General features: G+C 40.7%; 1 protein-coding gene and 1 long non-coding RNA gene across 2 annotated transcripts in view; one reads left to right on the forward strand and one right to left on the reverse strand.

Moving 5' to 3' along the window:
• Window positions 1–345: 345 nt before the first annotated feature.
• The window catches only part of PIP4P2 (phosphatidylinositol-4,5-bisphosphate 4-phosphatase 2), a 64,410-nt gene continuing 47,278 nt past the window's right edge, over window positions 346–17,477 (forward strand). The window contains exon 1 of the mRNA XM_020870010.2: window positions 346–558. Coding sequence (XP_020725669.2) covers window positions 453–558 — 106 coding nt within the window. The 5' untranslated portion in view covers window positions 346–452. The remainder of the gene's footprint in view (window positions 559–17,477) is intronic.
• The window catches only part of LOC110122491 (uncharacterized), a 67,850-nt gene continuing 60,455 nt past the window's right edge, over window positions 10,083–17,477 (reverse strand). Inside the window, exons 3-4 of the long non-coding RNA XR_002309244.2 lie at window positions 11,247–11,380; window positions 10,083–10,532 (exon numbers count right to left, since the gene is read on the reverse strand). This is a non-coding gene — a long non-coding RNA (uncharacterized lncRNA). The remainder of the gene's footprint in view (window positions 10,533–11,246; window positions 11,381–17,477) is intronic.

Here is a 17,477-nt window from a genome sequence, read left to right on the forward strand (position 1 = left end):
CTTCCATCCCACTTAGCTCCTCTGAGGTTTTGGTGACCCTTCCATCCCACTTAGCTCCTCTGTGATTTTGGTGACCCTTCCATCCCACTTAGCTCCTCTGTGATTTTGGCACCCCTTCCATCCCACTTAGCTCCTCTGTGATTTTGGTGACCCTTCCATCCCACTTAGCTCCTCTGCGTTTTGGTGACCCTTGCATCTCTTAGCTCCTCTGCGCTTGCGGTACCCCTTGCATCCCTTAGCTCCTCTGTGCTGGCGGTGACTTGGCCCTTTCCCCGCGGTCTTCCCCAGTGGGCCCTCCCCTCTCCCCACCCCGCCCTCCTCCGCCCCCCGTTCCCCGCCCCGCCCCGCCGCCTCCTACCGTGTGACACAGCCCGGTCCTCCGAGCGGCCGCGCCGCCGACACCGCCTCCCGGGGCCGCGGACTCGGCCTGCGCGGCCGCCTCTGCCGCAGTCATGGCTGCTGACGGCGTGGACGAGCGCTCGCCGTTGCTGTCCGCGTCCCACTCGGGGAGTGTCACTCCCACGGCGCCCCCGTACCTCCAGGACAGCAGCCCCCGAGGTAAGGCCGGCGTGGCCCTTTGCACTTCACAGGGGGGAAGCCTCGGACATTCAATAGACCGCGATTTCGGAGGCGGAGGCTGGGGAAGTGGGAGGCAGCCTGCCCTGGAGCCCCCCGCCCCAAGGGCTTTCTCGGGGTGTAGTTTGGGGTGTGTGTGTGTCTGTGTGTGTTTCGCCCCTTCTTCCCCACCGATAAGGGATGTATGTGTCTGCAGCCTGTCTTATCCCTGCTCTGTGGGTCTGCATTTCGCCCCTTCTGACCCACGTACGGGATGTGACATGAATTTCCCAGGCTGGGCTTTGCTGTTTCGCAGCAGCTCCTCAACTGCATCTGGATGGTCTGGTGCAGATCTTCCGTAGTCATTCACAGTTCCTTTCGGGTGGCCGAGAAGCCAGAGTACTGCTCAACCTTGGCGTCTGTCCTTGAAAGGGCTTAGTTTGAAAAATATGCATCTCCCACCATACTCCGTTCAATCAGGGAGTTGCCTTCCCAGAAAAAATGGACGTTACTGATGCATCTGAAACCTCTGCCCTTATTACTGCTGCTTGTAAGGAGTATGTTAGTTTGAGTGGTAAATGCAAAGGAATAGAAGGCAAGATGGAATATTTTTGGTGCATATCTGAGACTGAAATGGACTGGATAACATAGCATATTTCTCTTTATTTCTCTTCTCAAGGTGGAATCAAGAAATTTGATGGCAGTGGGATCTGAAGAAAATGAGGGGATATCTATTTAGCAAACTATTCAATTATTCCAGTAACTATCCTTGTTCTAAGCCTATAGCAGAAATAAGGCAGAGTCAGGAGTTAAAGATAACTGGAAAGCAGAGTCAGGGGTTATAGGAAATGGAAGGCTAGACTGAAAAAACAGAAGGCTAGACTAGTGAAAAGATTGGTCAAATATGGCTCTTGCAAATGTAGGTTGTGTATCTCTGTTTTGGATAAATGTGAGTGGTTTAAGGATGCACACATTAATGCTTTTGAAAATGTGACTGGATCATGTTTCTTGTAACACAACTTTTTCTAAGTTCAGGTCTGAAATTGGAGCATCTGTGGAGCAGGTTGAACTTGTCGAGCATTTAAAATTTCTGTTGAGCACTTTATAACTTTAAAAAACAGCAACTAGATCTTAATCCACACCTAACAAGAAGCAGCACAAAGGAAAAAGATGTTTAGTCATCAATAATTCAGTGTGATTGATGAGTTGAGAAATAAGGTGCAAAATGGTACAGATACTCACATATTGAAAACCCACAAGTCATGTTTGTTGGCCAGCATTAAAGTTGTGTTAGAGGACCACTTGGGGGAATTTCCTTTAACGGGCAAATTTAATGTAAATATATTTACTATTATCTAAATTTTATAGCCTCCAATAGGTTTCAATACTTATTAATGACTGTTTCAACTTATCAAGTCACCTTTTTAAGACAAAATATTTGACAAATTATTGAGAGACAGAGTTTAGATTCAAGAAACTGTTTTATAACAGATTTTCATGCCCTCTATCTGGTATTTTTTTTTTAATTTTTAGTCAAATAATAGCTAAATTATCCCACAAAAATGGTCATACTCATGGATCTGCTTGTAGACTTATTTAGCATTTGCCATGCAGTTGTTTAATCTGATAAGACTTCTGAAATCACACAATAAGGTACAAATTCCAGCTCCGTCACTAAGAAAATGAAGTTTTATTCCAGAAAACTTCTAACAAACAAAGAAATTCAATGTGTTATAAAGCAAAATTCAACTGAGTAAACTTTGAAAGTCTTATTGGCTTCATTTATTGATTCATGAATCAGGCAGCATCCCGCCTAGCATATAGAAAGGAACTCCAAGGAGCTATCAGTACAAAGCTTAAAGACCAATATAGGCGAAAGGTAGTGGGACAAGGAAATTATACTAGCAAAAAGTGGATTGATCGTGGCAAGGTCATTTTTCTTTAGGTCTCTCTCAGGCGGGTTGTCTCACTGATCAGGAGATTCCTGATTGATTAGGTTAGCATTCCATTTCTGGGGGAAGCATGAAAGGTGAAAGGTGAGTGTGAAGTCGCTCAGGCATGTCTGACTCTTTTTGACCCCATGGACTGTAACCTACCAGGCTCCTCTGACCATGGGATTTTCCAGGCAAGAGTGGGTTGCCATTTCCTTCTCCAGGGGGTCTTCCTGACCCAGAGATTGAACACAGGTCTGCATAAGTGATTCCAATTTGGGCTTGTTGTCTTGTTCTTAACAATGGACTTAGCCAAAAGCTCTTTCCACCTATTGTAGAATTTTTTTCTTAACTGGTCATAGAGACTGGTTAGATAATTAGAGACACTGAGTTCATATGGCATAATACCCAGGAAGCAAGAAGCATAAATGATAAGTAAAAGGCATTTTTTTTGCATTTTTGGCAAAATATTTTTCTTAATAAATAACAAATAAGAATATTGATAAATATTTTGAGTAATACATAGGATCTGATTCTAGAAGACCAGTGCGAGTCACTCATTCAGTAATTCATTGGTCAGGACAATGTGCCAGAGATTGCTCTAGGTAAACAAAACTAACTAAATTCATGCCTTCATGGAATCCACATTGTCATGTGGAGAAAGAATAAGTAAAGACATGATTGAATCATTTCAGATTGCAAGAAACAGTTTTTCCCTAGACTAGATATTTTCAGTAGTTGACAAGAATTAGAGTTGAGAGGCTTGGGATTCAAAAGCCCAGAAATAAAATGTACTTTTTGATAAAGAACTTTAGCTTATGATAATTACCATCTATAATTACCCAGACTTTAAAAAAAATTGTAGAAGTGGTTAATAGCCATAACTAGTGAATATTATGGCTATTAACCAATCTTCAAAAAAATTTTTTTAAGTCTAGGTAATTATAAGTGGGCTAATAGCCATAACTAGTGAATATTTGGGCTTCCCTGGTGGCTCAGATGATAAAGGATCTGCTTGCAATGCAGGAGACCTGAGTTCAATTCCTAGAGGAAGGCATGGCAACCCACTACAGTATTCTTGCCTGGAGAATCCCCATGGACAGAGGAGCCTGGTGGGCTACAGTCCATGGGGTCACAGAGAGTTGGACATGACTGAATGACTAAGCACAGTGAATATTTCCTTCAATTCAACCTTTCACTATTCGTGTAACTTTCTAAGAACAGGAATGTGAGATCTCACCACAAGATGAAATATTTCATTTCAAATGGAAACTTGATAGAGCGTTTACTTATAGACAAGTTGTAGCTCAGATGGTAAAGAATCTGCCTGCAATGCAGGAGACCCACGTTTGATCCTTGGGTCAGGAAGATCCTTTGGAGAAGGGAGTGGCTACTCACTACAGTGTTATTGCCAGGAGAATTCCCTGGACAGAGGAGCTGGGAGGCTGCAGTCCATGGGGTCACAAAAAGTCAGACATGACTGAGCAACTGACAGTTTCACTTCTTTATTGATAACATAGAGGGAGGCAGTTCACATTCCTGTCTCATTTCATTTATGTATCAAATCCCACTGCGTTTCTAAGTGGAATGCTTCTAGTGGTCTTTGCTATCAGTACTGGCTTCCTGTGTAGAGTAGGAAATCACCTCTCCATTTGGTATACTTTTCTGCTTTTTTTTAAATCATAGAAATTAAAATTGAAGCATTTTAGCCTCATTTGAAAGGAGATTAGAAAAATACCACAAAACTTACTCTGTTTAGCTATATTTACTAGCTTTCATCTGCTAATTTTATAGGTAGGATGTGGCAAATGAATATGACATCTAAATTCATGAGACGTCATCTGTGAAAAAATGGTTTATATTTGGGTTGTCTATTTATGCATTGAATATGGGAATGTGGTTATCTACTTTACTATAATTCTGTAGGGAAAAGGGTACTTTGTTATACAGAGATATTTCATTTGTTTAGTTTATTTCTGTTTATTATTTATTCAGAAAGTAAATACTGGAATACTAGCCAGGCTCTGTGGTAAGAAAGGCAAAACAGACGTGGCTGTTCTTCCAGGTTAGTGGGGGAAACTAAGACAAGAATTACGTGGTCATTCAGACAAATAGAGTGCAGTGGGGAAGAGGACCGTGCTAAAAATATACCCCGTGCCCTGGGAGTATAGAAGATATCATGAAAGATTTAGCCTGGTTAGGAAAGTCAGGAAAGGCTTTCCTCAGACTTAATTTAGGTATGAAAGCTGCACAGTAGTTAATTTGGCAAACTGGGGATCAAAAGAACACTCTAAGCAAAAAAAAAAAAAAAGGTATGTGCAAAAGCCTTTAGCAAGATAGAGGATGGTGAGTACCGGGACCTGAGGGAAGCCAGTGTGGTGAGAGTGCAAACTGCAATAGGAGAGGTGCTGCAGGAGGGGAGTGGACAGGCTGGTGTGGCTCGTGTTCTCCAGAGACTTTCCTTCCTCTTCTAAGAACTATGCTTTTTGATATTCAACTCCTTGGACAGTTCTTCTCCTTGAATCTGGACTGATACTGTGATTGCTTTCAGCCAACAGAATATTGTAATAGAGACCTGGGTGACTTTGGAGACTAGGCCACGAGAGGTCTTCCGGCTTTTGCTTTGTTGTTGTTGCCTCCGACTGCCTGCAACCCCGTGGACTGCAGTTCGCCAGGCCTCCCTGTCCATCATCTCCTGGAGTTTGCTCAGACTGATGTCCATTGAATCGGTGATGCCATCCAACCATCTCATCCTCTGTCATCCCCTTCTTATCCTGCCCTCAATCTTTCACAGCATCAAGGTCTTTTCAAGTGAGTCAGTTCTTTACATCAGGTGACCAAAGTATTAGAGTTTCAGCTTCAGCATCAGTCTTTCCAATGAATATTCAGGGTTGATTTCCTTTAGGATGGACTGGTTGGATCTCTTTGCAGTCCAAGGGACTCTCAAGGGTCTTTTCCAGCACCACGGTTCAAAAGCATCAATTCTTTGCTGTTCAGCCTTCTTTAGGGTTCAATTCTCACATCCGTACATGACTACAAGAAAAACCATGGTTTTGACTAGATGGACTTTGGTCGGCAAAGTGATGTCCCTGCTACACTACACTGTCTAGGTTTCTCATAGCTTTTCTTCCAAGGAGCAAGTGTGTTTTAATTTCATGGCTGCATTCATTGTCCACAGTGATTTTGAAGCCCAAGAAAGAAAAGTCTGTCACTGTTTCCATTTTTTCCCCATCCATTAGCCATGAACTTATGGGACTGGATGTCATGATCTCAGTTTTCTGAATGTTGAGTCTTAAGCCAGCTTTTCACTCTACTCTTTCACTTTCATCAAGAGACTGTTTAGTTCCTCTTTGCTTTCTGCCATAAGGGTGGTGTCATATGCATATCTGAGGTTATTGATATTTCTTCCAACAATCTTGATTCTAGCTTGAGTTCCTCAAGTCCAGCATGATGTACTCTGCATATCAGTTAAATAAGCAGGGTGACATACTGCTTTCCCAGTTTTGAATCAGTCTGTTGTTCCATGTCCAGTTCTAACTATTGCTTCCTTGAGTTGCATACTCAAGGTTTCAAGGTTTCTCAGAAGGCAGGTGAGATGGTCTGGTATTCCCATCTCTTTCAGAAGTTTCCAGTTTGCTGTGATCCACACAGTAAAAGGCTTTAGTGTAGTCAGTGAAGCAGAAGTAGATGTTTTTCTGGAACTCTCTTGCTTTTTCTGTGATCCATGGACGTTGGCAATTTGATCTCTGTTTCCTCTGAGTTTTCTAAATCCAGCTTGTACGTCTGGAAGTTCTCAGTTCATATACAGTTGATGTCAGGCTTGAAGGATTTTGAGCATTACCTTGCTAGCATGTGAATTGAGTGCAATTGCGTGGTAGTTCGAACATTTTCTGGCATTGCCTTTCTTTGGGATTAGAATGAAATCTGACCCTTTCCAGTCCTGTGGCCACTGCTGAGTTTTCCAAGTTTGCTGGCACATTGAGTGCAGCACTTTAACAGCATCGTCTTTTAGGATTTGAAATAGCTCCACTAGCTTTGTTCAGAGTAATGTTTTTGAAGGCCCTCTTGACTTCACACTCCAGAATGTCAGTGGCTCTAGGTGAGAGACCACACCATCATGATTATCTGGGTCATTAAAACCTTTTTTGTATAGTTATTCTGAGTATTCTTGCCACCTCTTCTTAAACTTTTCTGCTTCTGTTAGGTCCATGCTATTTCTGTCCTTTATTGTGCCCATCTTTGCATGAAATATTCCCTTGGTATCTCTAATTTTCTTTAAGAGATCTCTAGTCTTTCCCATTCTATTATTTTCCTCTGTGTCTTTGCACTGTCCACTTAGGAAGACTTTATCTCTCCTTGCTATTCTTTGGAACTCTGCATTCGGATGGGTATATGTTTTCTTTTCTCCTTTGAGCTTTCACTTCTCTACTTTTCTCAGCTATATATAAGGGCTTCTCAGATAACCATTTTGCCTTTTTGCATTTCTTTTTCTTGGGGATGATTTTTATCACCACCTCCTATACAATGTTACGAACCTCTGTCCTTAGTTCTTCTGACACACTCTATCAGATCTGATCCCTTGAACCTATCTGTCACATTCACTGTATAATTATAGGGAATTTGACTTAGTTCATGACTTAATTGCCTAGTGGTTTTTCCCTACTTTCTTCATTTAAGTCTGAATTTGGCAATAAGGAGTTCATGATCTGAGCTACAGTCAGCTCCTGGTTTTGTTTTTGCTGACTCTATAGAGATTCTCATCTTCAGCTGTAAAGAATATAATCAGTCAGATTTCAATATTGACCATCTGGTGATGTCCATGTGTAGAGTCTTCTCTTGTGTTATTGGAAGAGGGTGTTTGCTATGATGAGTGTTTCTCAGCAAAACTCTGTTAGCCTTTGCCCTGCTTCATTTTGTACTCCAAGGCCAAACTTGCCTGTTACTCCAGGTATCTGTTGACTTCCTGCTTTTTCATTCTAGTCCCCAGTGTTTCAAAGGACATCTTTTTTTTCCTGTTAGTTCTAAAATGTGTTGTAGGTCTTCACAGAACTGTTCAGCTTCAGCTTCATCTTCATTAGTGGTTCAGGCATAGACTTGGATTGCTGTGATGTTGAGTTTTTTTACCTTGGTATGAACTGAAATCATTCTGTCATTTTTGAGTTTGGACCCAAGTACTGCATTTAGAGTCTTTTGTTGACTGTGAGGGATACTCCATTTCTTTTAAGGGATTCTTGCCCATGGTCATAGATATAACAATCATCTGAATTAAATTCGCCCATTCTGGTTCATTTTAGTTCACTGGTTTAAAAAATGTCAGTGTTCACTGTTGCCATCTCCTGTTTGACCACTTCCAATTTACCTTGATTCATGGATCTAACATTCCAATTCCTGTGCAATATTGTTCGTAGCATCAGAGTTTACTTTCAGTACCAGACACATCCACAACTCGCCATTGTTTCTGCTTTGGCCCAGACTCTTCATTCCTTCTGGAGGTATTTCTTTGCTCTTCTCCTGTAGCATTTGTTGTTCCATCACTCAGTTGTGTCCGACTCTTTGCAGCTCCACGGACAGCAGCACGCCAGTCTTCCCTGTCCTTCACCCTCTCCCGGAGCTTGCTCAGACTCAATTCCATTGAGTCAGTGATGCCACCCAACCAACTCATCCTCTCTCATCCCCTTCTCTTCCTGCCTACAATCTTCCCCAGCATCAAGGTCTTTTCAAATGAGTCTGTTCTTTGCATCAGGTAGCCAAAGTATTGGAGCTTCAACTTCAGCATTGATCCTTCCAGTATTAAGGGTTGATTTCCTTTAGAATTCACTCGTTTGGTATCCTTGCAGTCCAAGGGGCTCTCAAGAGTCTCCTCCAACACCACAGTTCAAAAGCAACAATTCTTCTGTGCTCAGCCTCCTTTATGGTCCAACTTTCACGTCCATAATGACTACTGGAAAAATCATAGCTTCGACTATACGGACATTTGCCCTTAAAGTAATGTCTTTGCTTTTTAATACACTGTCTAGGTTTGTCATAGTTTTTCTTCCAAGGAGCAAGTATCTTTTAATTTCATGGCTGCAGTCACCAACCACAGTGATTTTGGAGCCCAAGAAAATAAAGTCTGTCACTGTTTCCATTTTTTCCCCATCTATTTGCCATGAAATGATGGGACTGGATGCCAGGATGGTAACTTGGACTCAGGTAGTGGTAGAGGTGGATAGATAAGAAGGCATTAGGAATTACTGAAGAGGGGCTGATGATAGATTAAATGTAGGAATGAGAAGGAAGTGTCAGGATAGTTCCTAGAATTCTGGCTTGTACAACTTGGTATGATTGCTTACACTGAGACATAGAGAACACCAGAAGAGGACCAAGTTTTGAAAAATATAAATCATGAGCTTAGTTTTAGACATGATATATTTAAGGTACTTTCAAATATCCAAAAAGCGATGTCAGATAGGCAACTGGATCTAGGGGTGCAGGGCTAATCATGAGGCCTGGGCTGAAAATATAAAATTGTGTTACATGTTGGTGATAGCCAAATACGTGGATCTTGATTTAGAGTTGCCCAGATCCCACCAGTGTTCCATGGATTGTGATGAGATAGAGCATACATGTGTGAAATGTTAACTTTCCTCTATCCATGGAGTAGCAGAAGCCTTTAGGACCATGGCCTCCAGCTCTGAGTATCTATATACAATGATTATCATTTTCTCTGTGTACAAAATGTTAAAAAGTTGGAAGCTTTATATGAGCCCACTTAGAGGGAAAGAACAGCATGCAATGAGAGAGCCCCGGACAAAGCTTTGGGAAACTCCCACATTCAATGGCCAATTACATTAAGATGAACCTGCAAAAAGGCTGGTAAGTTTCTTCCAGTGATGTAGGGTAAAAACCAGGAGACTGTCCTACCACAGAATCAAGGGGAAGAAAACATTTCAGGAAGGGAATGATCAAACATGTAAAAAGCTACAAGAAAGAACAAACAGATATAATCTAAAAAATGTCATTTGAATTTAGTGTCATGAAAGTTATCAGTGACCTTGTGGAGAATTGTTTAGATATGTTTATAGGCAAATCCTTTTTAAAAGAACTGAAGAACTGTTCATTTCCATCTAATGTAATATGCTCATGTACATTTGTCCTAATCGTAAAATTACCTCAAATCAACTTCAATGAAGAGGTTAATACTCCTTTATTGAGAGAACAAACTTAGATTACCTATGAAACATTTTAGAAGGCATTGACATTTCCTTTTCACCTTGTTTCACTTTAAAAAGTGCGTAAATTCACAGTTGCTTGAGGAAATGTTTTCAGTGACTAGAAAGTAAATTGACTCCTGTCTGGAGAGGTAAGTTATTTAATATGAGCCTTTGTACATCTTACTTAGAAATTGTACAATAAGCAAGGTATGTTTTCAGTGATTCTCTTATGTCCTCTCCCTAAAGAAATGTCAGTGAAAATAGTTCCTCATTTTAAAGTCTTTACAGTGGGGCAAAGTTTATCTCACTTAGAGCTACGTCCTACACTCGGCTAGAGTTTCACTAGATGCTATAGAGTGAGTGTCTTGATTCAGGCTGTTATAACAGAATACCATAGACTGGATGGCTTAAATAGCAAACATTTATTTCTCACAGTTCTAGAGTCTGGAAAGTCCAGGATGGAGGATCCAACAGATTCAGTGTCTAGTGAGAGCTCTCTTCTGGATTGCAGACCCCCGACCTCTGCTTGTATCCTCATGTGGCGGAAAGAGGGCAAGAGAGCTCTCTTGAGTTCTTTTCAGAACACCAGTCTCAGTCATGAGATCTCCACTCTCATGACCTAATTATCTCCCAAAGTCCCCACCTCCTAATACCATCATATTGAAGGGGGGTAGGATCCAACATATGAATGTTGAGGGGGTCATGACATTCAGTCCATTGCACTGAGCTGGCATTCTTTAATCTCTTGGGGCAGTCTTAAATTTTTGAACCTCCTTGCATCCTTGCAGAGTTTAAGGTTGGCTGTGGATTGGCAGGAACAGATAATGTCAACCCAGGGATCTACACTTACCACCTGCAAGATTAAATTCAATTCTCATTTTATTTGCCAAGGTTTCTGAAAACCCACCAGAAACCAGTTTTCACAGTGAGGGAAAATGGATGCAGCATATTTGAAAGCAGCTCCTGAAGCTCCCAGTAAGGGTCTGTACCTGCTGTGATACTGGGAAGGTAGGCAAGCTTGATTTTGTGCTGTGCTGAAGCTCATCCTCCATTTAAGGAGATTTTTTTTCCAAATAATTCTTTTTTTGTTTGTTTTTAACTGAAATATAGTTGATTTACAATGTTGTTTCAGGTGTATAGCCAAGTGATTCAGTTTCATATTTATATCATTTTAGGGTTCTTTTCCATTATAATTTATTAACAAGATATTGAATGTAGTTCCCTGTGCTCTACTTGTACAAAACAGTTTTTGAATCAAAATCTGCTTCACTGAGACCATATGAAGGGAAAATAGAGCCCAAACATTACTGAAGTGTATCTTCTTCCAGGTTCCCAATACTCTGGCAAGCCCATTTCCTATTACAATCCTTTTCTGTTATAATCCCATTCAGCAGGCTCCATGAATAAAGCTCCATGGTTCTATTTTATGATGCCCGCCTGCCCTCCTGGCTCTACCGAACATCTTGAAAACATTAATCAAGGAATATTTCATTCAACCATTTCAAATATTTGAGCACCTGTTACACTGATCCAGATGACAAGGAGTTTACATTTCAGTGAAAGATACCTTTGGCAAGCTTTACAATTCCAGAAACTGAAGAGAATGAAGCAGGTCACGAGGATAGTTAACTGGCCGTGTGGGGAGTATTTCAGGCAGTGTGTTCAGAAAAGATATCTCAGAGATGACAACTGCTCAGACACCTGAAAAAGAGGTTGAAATCAGTTGTTGGAAGATTAAGGGAGGAGTATGTCAGGCAGCTGGAACAACAGGCTGAAAACATGCTGTTTTAAAACAAAGAGGACAGTTGTTCAGAGTGTAGTGACTTGGGGGAAGTATGGTAGAAAGTGTTACAGGTCTAGACTAGGATAGACCAGAAGAGCTTTGTTGATGAAAAAATACACAAAGTGAAAGTTATGAGTTAAGCTTTACTTGGGGAAAAATGGGGAACATAGCTTGGGAGACAGCCCCTCAGATAGCCCTGGGAAACTGCTCCAGAGAGGTAAGGGAGCAGTCAGCATATATGTGATTTTAGTGAAAGGGGTATGCATGCAATGAAGCACTCATTTTGGCAGAATGTTGCTACTAGTCATGAGGAGCAGATGTCCCTACACTAATGAATTTAGTGTTTTTCTAGATATGAGAAGATGCAAAGGGCTTTCCCTAGTGTCTCAGTGGTAGAGGATCTGCCTTGCAATACAGGAGATGCAAGTTCAGTCCCTGGGCCGGGAAGATCCCACACGCTGGGAAGATCCCACATGTCTTGGAGCAGCTTAGCCCGTGGACAACTACTGAGCATCTGCTCTAGAGCCTGGGCCCCCAGCTGCTGAAGCCTGCGCCCCCAGAGTCCGTGTTCCACAGCCAGAGGGGCTGCCACGGCAAGAAGCCCCTGCACCGCGGCTAGAGGGCAGCGCCCATTTACTGCAACTAGAGCGACGAAGACTCAGAGCGGTCAAAATAAATAAATAAATAATAAAATTATCTGTTTAAATAAAAGAAGATGCAAGAAATTGGGCTTGTAAAATCTTCTCCTGGAAATACCTACCTCTCTAAAGGCCTGTTCTGCCAGTTTTTTCCCCTGGACAGAGAATGCCTCATCCCTGATTGCCTCCCTGAACTCCTTTCAGGGCGTGCTGAAAGTCGGCAGCTACAGGGGCTAGGACTTGTAGAGGCAGATGGCGGGTAATGGGTTTCATAGCAGCTTTGTCGGCCACCATCAGAGATGGGAGTGTGTGCTCAGGGTAACGGGAGCCATGAAAATTTTGAAGCAAAAGAGAGACATGAAATGTGAAATGCTTTACCTTTAAGTAGATCATCCTGGTTGATGTTTAGAGAATGAATCATGGGGGGTGTGTGAATGAGAAGAGGCTAATAAGACATGAAGCTAATCAGGAGGCTGTTGGAGTGGAATAGGCAAGAGGTAATGTGCTCTGAACCAAGGTAGAGGTGATGGAAGCAGTAGAATATGGTTTGATTCAAGACATATTTTAAGCAAAGAGCAGCAGGACTTGCTGAAGGATTGAATCAGTGGAAAGAAAGGAATCACAAATTTCCAAATCTGACCTAAATAGCTAGGTAAAATAAATGGGAAAACTGGAAGAGTTTGGTGTGTGGAGGGGGACCAGAATAAAGAAGGGCAGTGGAAAATATTTTGTTTCAGACAAGTTGAGTGTGAAATACCTTCAAGTCATCACTCAATTGGAAATGTCCAGTATGCAGTTGGATATGCAAGTCTGGAATCTAGGGAGAGATCAGGCCTGAGGAATACATTTCACTTAACAGTTACCTATTAGATGTATGGTAAGCCTTTGCTGTAGTGGGAGATGATACTTTCAGCTTCTCATTTATTCCCAAGGATTCTTCAGACTCTTCAGAAATGTCAGACTTTTAGGATACAGCATTCTGTTAAAATTTTGCAAGATTTGCCAGATGGATACAGATGTTAGATAGATACATACAGATGTTAGAGAGGAGACTTATAGCAGGATGTATGTTCACAACTATATTTCAGAGCAGTAAACAACTGTCTGGGAAGTGATCAGTGGAAACCCTAAGCCTTCCACTTTGGAGGAAAGCAGACAACCCTGAATACAGCTTTATGCTCAGCTGTTATGAGTTTCCTTTTTATAAGGATGAAGAGATATTGTACAACCTAAGAATGACAACTCTTTAATCAGCTTTAAAAGGGAATGCATTCTGCCTGCTACTCTGTTCTTTTGAGAGAATTTCTACTTTTTTTTTTTGAGTTTGGGTGGAGAGTACATCAGAGTTTGTGTTGCTTTGGCACTTCCCTAGATTTTTTTCCTTTCCTATTATAAAGTGATTTTCTTTTTCTCTGAAAGAATACAAATAAATATGTGAAAAAGAAATGAAAAATGTGTCTCTTCTTCCTGGTCTTCAGGTAAGTTCCTCAAGCATTGTGTAACTAAATCCCTGGATAGCCTGAGATGATGTGCCACCAGGTGTGGTTTGGCCTAAAGGGACCGTTCTGAATTCTTCTAGCCAGTTAATAGCTGTGACCTCAGAGTAGTTAATTTAGAATGCTAGGCCTCCATCTCCCACTTGAGAAAGGGTAATATAGTGGTTCCCTTTTGCTTTTATATCTCATGACATAATTGTTCTTGGTAAGGAATCTAGATATACCTAAGATAAAAATATCTTTAACTTTAAAATTTTGTCATTGTTCAGTTGCTCAGTCGTGTCCTACTCTTTGCGACCCCATGGACCGCAGCATGCCAGGCCTCCCTGTCCATCACCAACTCCCAGACCTTTCTCAGACTCACATCCATTGAGTCAGTGATGCCATCCAACCATCTCATTCTCTGTTGTCCTCTTCTCCTCCTGCCTTCAATTTTTCCCAGCATCAGGGTCTTTTCAAATGAGTCAGCTCTTCCCATCAGGTGGCTAAAGTATTGGAATTTCAGCTTCACCATCAGTCCTTCCAGTGAATATTCAGGATTGATTTCCTTTAGGATTGACTGGTGTGATCTCCTTACTGTCCAAGGGACTGGTTATTATCTTTGTTTTTACCTCATTCTTTTACTTCCAATGCCCCCTTCTAACTTAAATTACTATTTCTTCCAGTATAGTTTTGAAAATTGCAAAGACAGTATATTGAACATTAAGGAGTGTTACATAGCTCTTTTAAGCATCAGAAGCCCAACTAGAATGTGATATTTTTTCTGTGCCACATGACCAGTTAGAGTATTCGATTCAAAATATATATTTCTAAAGGTAGTGGAAAAATATCTTTTCTTCCCATGCTTTGTCAAGTTGATATATTTAAGCTTTGCACATCCATAATATGGATTTAAAACCAGTATACAGAAAGCTCCTAATAGTTCAGCATCTGAACAGGTGAAGTTTTAAAATTTCAGAGATTAAAGTGCTAAGATTCACTATCCAGAGGAAAAGCAATAGTTAGAAATGATAGTGAACAGATTTAAAATAAGAGACTTTCACAGACACCTGAGTTGTTATTAATCCTAGAGCATAAGAATTTCCCAAATAAACACTGATTTCTACTGAGCTGTGTAGGTTCTACCAGTTAATACAAAATTATTTTTAAAATTTATATTTCTATAAATATTTTCTATAAACTATTTTCCAGATTTTCAGAATTCAGGGCCCCTGTTCTGGTTCTCTATATAGATAGAATGCTTTGTGCAATGCCTTGCACAACAAAAGTAGTATTTACATTTACTGACAATCTCTAATGAGAACATAGGTGGTTATTAAATCTACCAGACATGCCTGAAAATAAGATGAGCTTCATGGAAGACCTAGTCTTCTAAGACTTAGTCTAAGAAGTCACTTCTGCCACGCTTAATTGGTCAAAACAGTTATAAGCCACCTGCATGTAAGGTGCGGAGAAGGCAATGGCACCCCACTCCAGTGCTCTTGCCTGGAAAATCCCATGGACGGAGGAGCCTGGTGGGCTGCAGTCCATGGGGTCGTGAAGAGCCGGACACAACTGAAGCAACTTAGCAGCAGCAGCAGCAGCAGCATGTAAGGTGAAGAAATGTAGACTTCAATTCTAATGGGAAGAGTGTCAAAGAATTTTGCAGCCATATTTAAAACCACCACAATAATCTGTGATATATACACAAACTGAAACACTATGCAGCTGGAAAAGAAATGAGGAAGTTCTACATACCTTTATGGAAAGATTGCCAGGATATAAAATAAAATGAAAAACGTCAGATGAAGAACGACGAAGACTTTTTTTTGTACAAAAGATGGAGAAATGAGAATATGTGCATGTGTATATTACTATTACCTCTACTAGGCTTAAAAAACACTGAAAGGACTTTAAAAAAATGATTTACATGGAAATCTTTTAAATGGGACATAATGAATTAGCACAGAAATTGGAGTAACAATTCTAAGCTACATTTTTTGCATGAATATTGATTTTTGAGTCATGAAAATATGTTCCTTATAAAAATTTAATGTATTAGAAAGCACTTTGGCCACATTATGTTATTGATTCTTGTAGATTTTATCCTTGACTGGGACCCTGAGTACTTTAACATATGCTATTTTTTAGACCCTATCCCTACATCTCTGTACAGGTCCCTGGAGCAGAACCTTGCATTTTTTTGTGTTTGATTTGGTCCATTACTCCAACTGTCAAGACTTTAATAGGAAGTATCCTGTTTTCATATGGGAAATGATGCAGACGCACATGTATCGCTAAGTGTATGTTTTTCCTAAGACCGTACTCACTGCTTCATACCACTAGCATTTATTAGCCACTACTAATCTACTCTAGACAAAGATTTACTTTTTGCTTCCTGTGGGTAGGTTAGTATGAAAGGGATTTTGGAAACTGAAACATTCAAATTCTATCCATTCATCAAAAGTCCTTTCTTTCCATTTAACCCTTTCTAATCTCTTACTGGACAACATTTATTTACAAACCAGTATCTCTCAACATTTCTACTATATATTTTAAAACTTAATTTGTGTTCATGACCTTACCAAGGAAGACAAGGAAGGAGACAGGGTTCTTGTATCTTTCCTCTCCAAGTTCTACATGGTCCTTTGCACTGGATCGTGTAATTCTAGGCATTGATCAAGTTATCAGTTGTATGAATGAATGAATGAGAAAACAAAGAAGGATGCGTGATGGTGATTTTGAAGTTACTTAGGGAGTGAAGGGTTTATAAGGAGCTGGAAGGACGTGAGAACAAGAGCTGGATGGGCGCTCCACATTGTGCTTCCAGCTGGCTACAGTGAGGAGCTCCACCCCCTGCCCCTTAATGGACTAACTTCTGGACTGTTTCTCAGTGGTTTCTCATTTTTTATATTTTAATAGAAAGGGAAAAGTGGAAGCAGTAACATTTTATTTTCTTGGGCTCCAGAATCACTTCGGACGGTGACTGCAGCCATGAAATTAAAAGTTACTTGCTCCTTGGAAGGAAATTTACAACAAACCTAGACAATATATTAGAAAGCAAAGACATCACTTTGCTGATAATGGTCTGTATAGTCAAAGCTGTGGTTTTTCCAGTAGTCATGTATGGATGTGAGAGTTGGAACACAAAGAAGGCTGAGCACCAGAGAATTTATGCTTTCAAACTGTGGTGCTGGAGAAGATTCTTGAGAGTCCCTAGGACAGCAAAGAGATCAGACCAGGTAATGCTAAAGGAAATCAGCCCTGAATATTCATTGGAAGGACTGATACTAAAGCTGAAGCTTTAATTCTTCGGCTGCCTGATGCAAAGAGCTGACACATTGGAAAAGATCTTGATTCTGGGAAAGATTGAGGGCAGAAGGATAAGAGCGTGACAGGATGAGATGGTTGGATGGCATCTTAATGGACACGGGTTTGAGCAAATTACAGGAGATAGTGAAGGACAGGGAAGCCTGGTGTGCTGCGGTCCACGGGGTCACAAAGAGTTGGACAACACTTAGTGACTAAACAACAGCAACAGCTTTTGTCTACAATCTATTAATCCTTAGGTCATTTTTTTTTTAATGAGTGAAGTATTTCAAAATAGAAAACTATTGAGTGTAACATAATCCTTCATGTATTGTATCATCTAATTTTATCAGAGCTTAACATTATGCTGTGCTGTGTCATGTATTTAAGCAAATAACACATCACAAATCCAGTTGAGCTTGTTCCCTTCCACATACACTGAGTTGATCTCCCCACATTTTCTCATCTAGAATGTTTTAAAGCAAATTTTGGGTTCAGTTATATTTAAATGTATTTTAAAGCTGTGATTCATGAATACTTGTAACCTGCAAGTGATCATTTAGCGTGTATACCTAGTTATATGCAAAGGAGTG

The sequence above is a fragment of the Odocoileus virginianus genome, chromosome 15, assembly GCF_023699985.2.
Source record: "Odocoileus virginianus isolate 20LAN1187 ecotype Illinois chromosome 15, Ovbor_1.2, whole genome shotgun sequence".
Classification (NCBI taxonomy): Eukaryota; Metazoa; Chordata; class Mammalia; order Artiodactyla; family Cervidae; genus Odocoileus; species Odocoileus virginianus.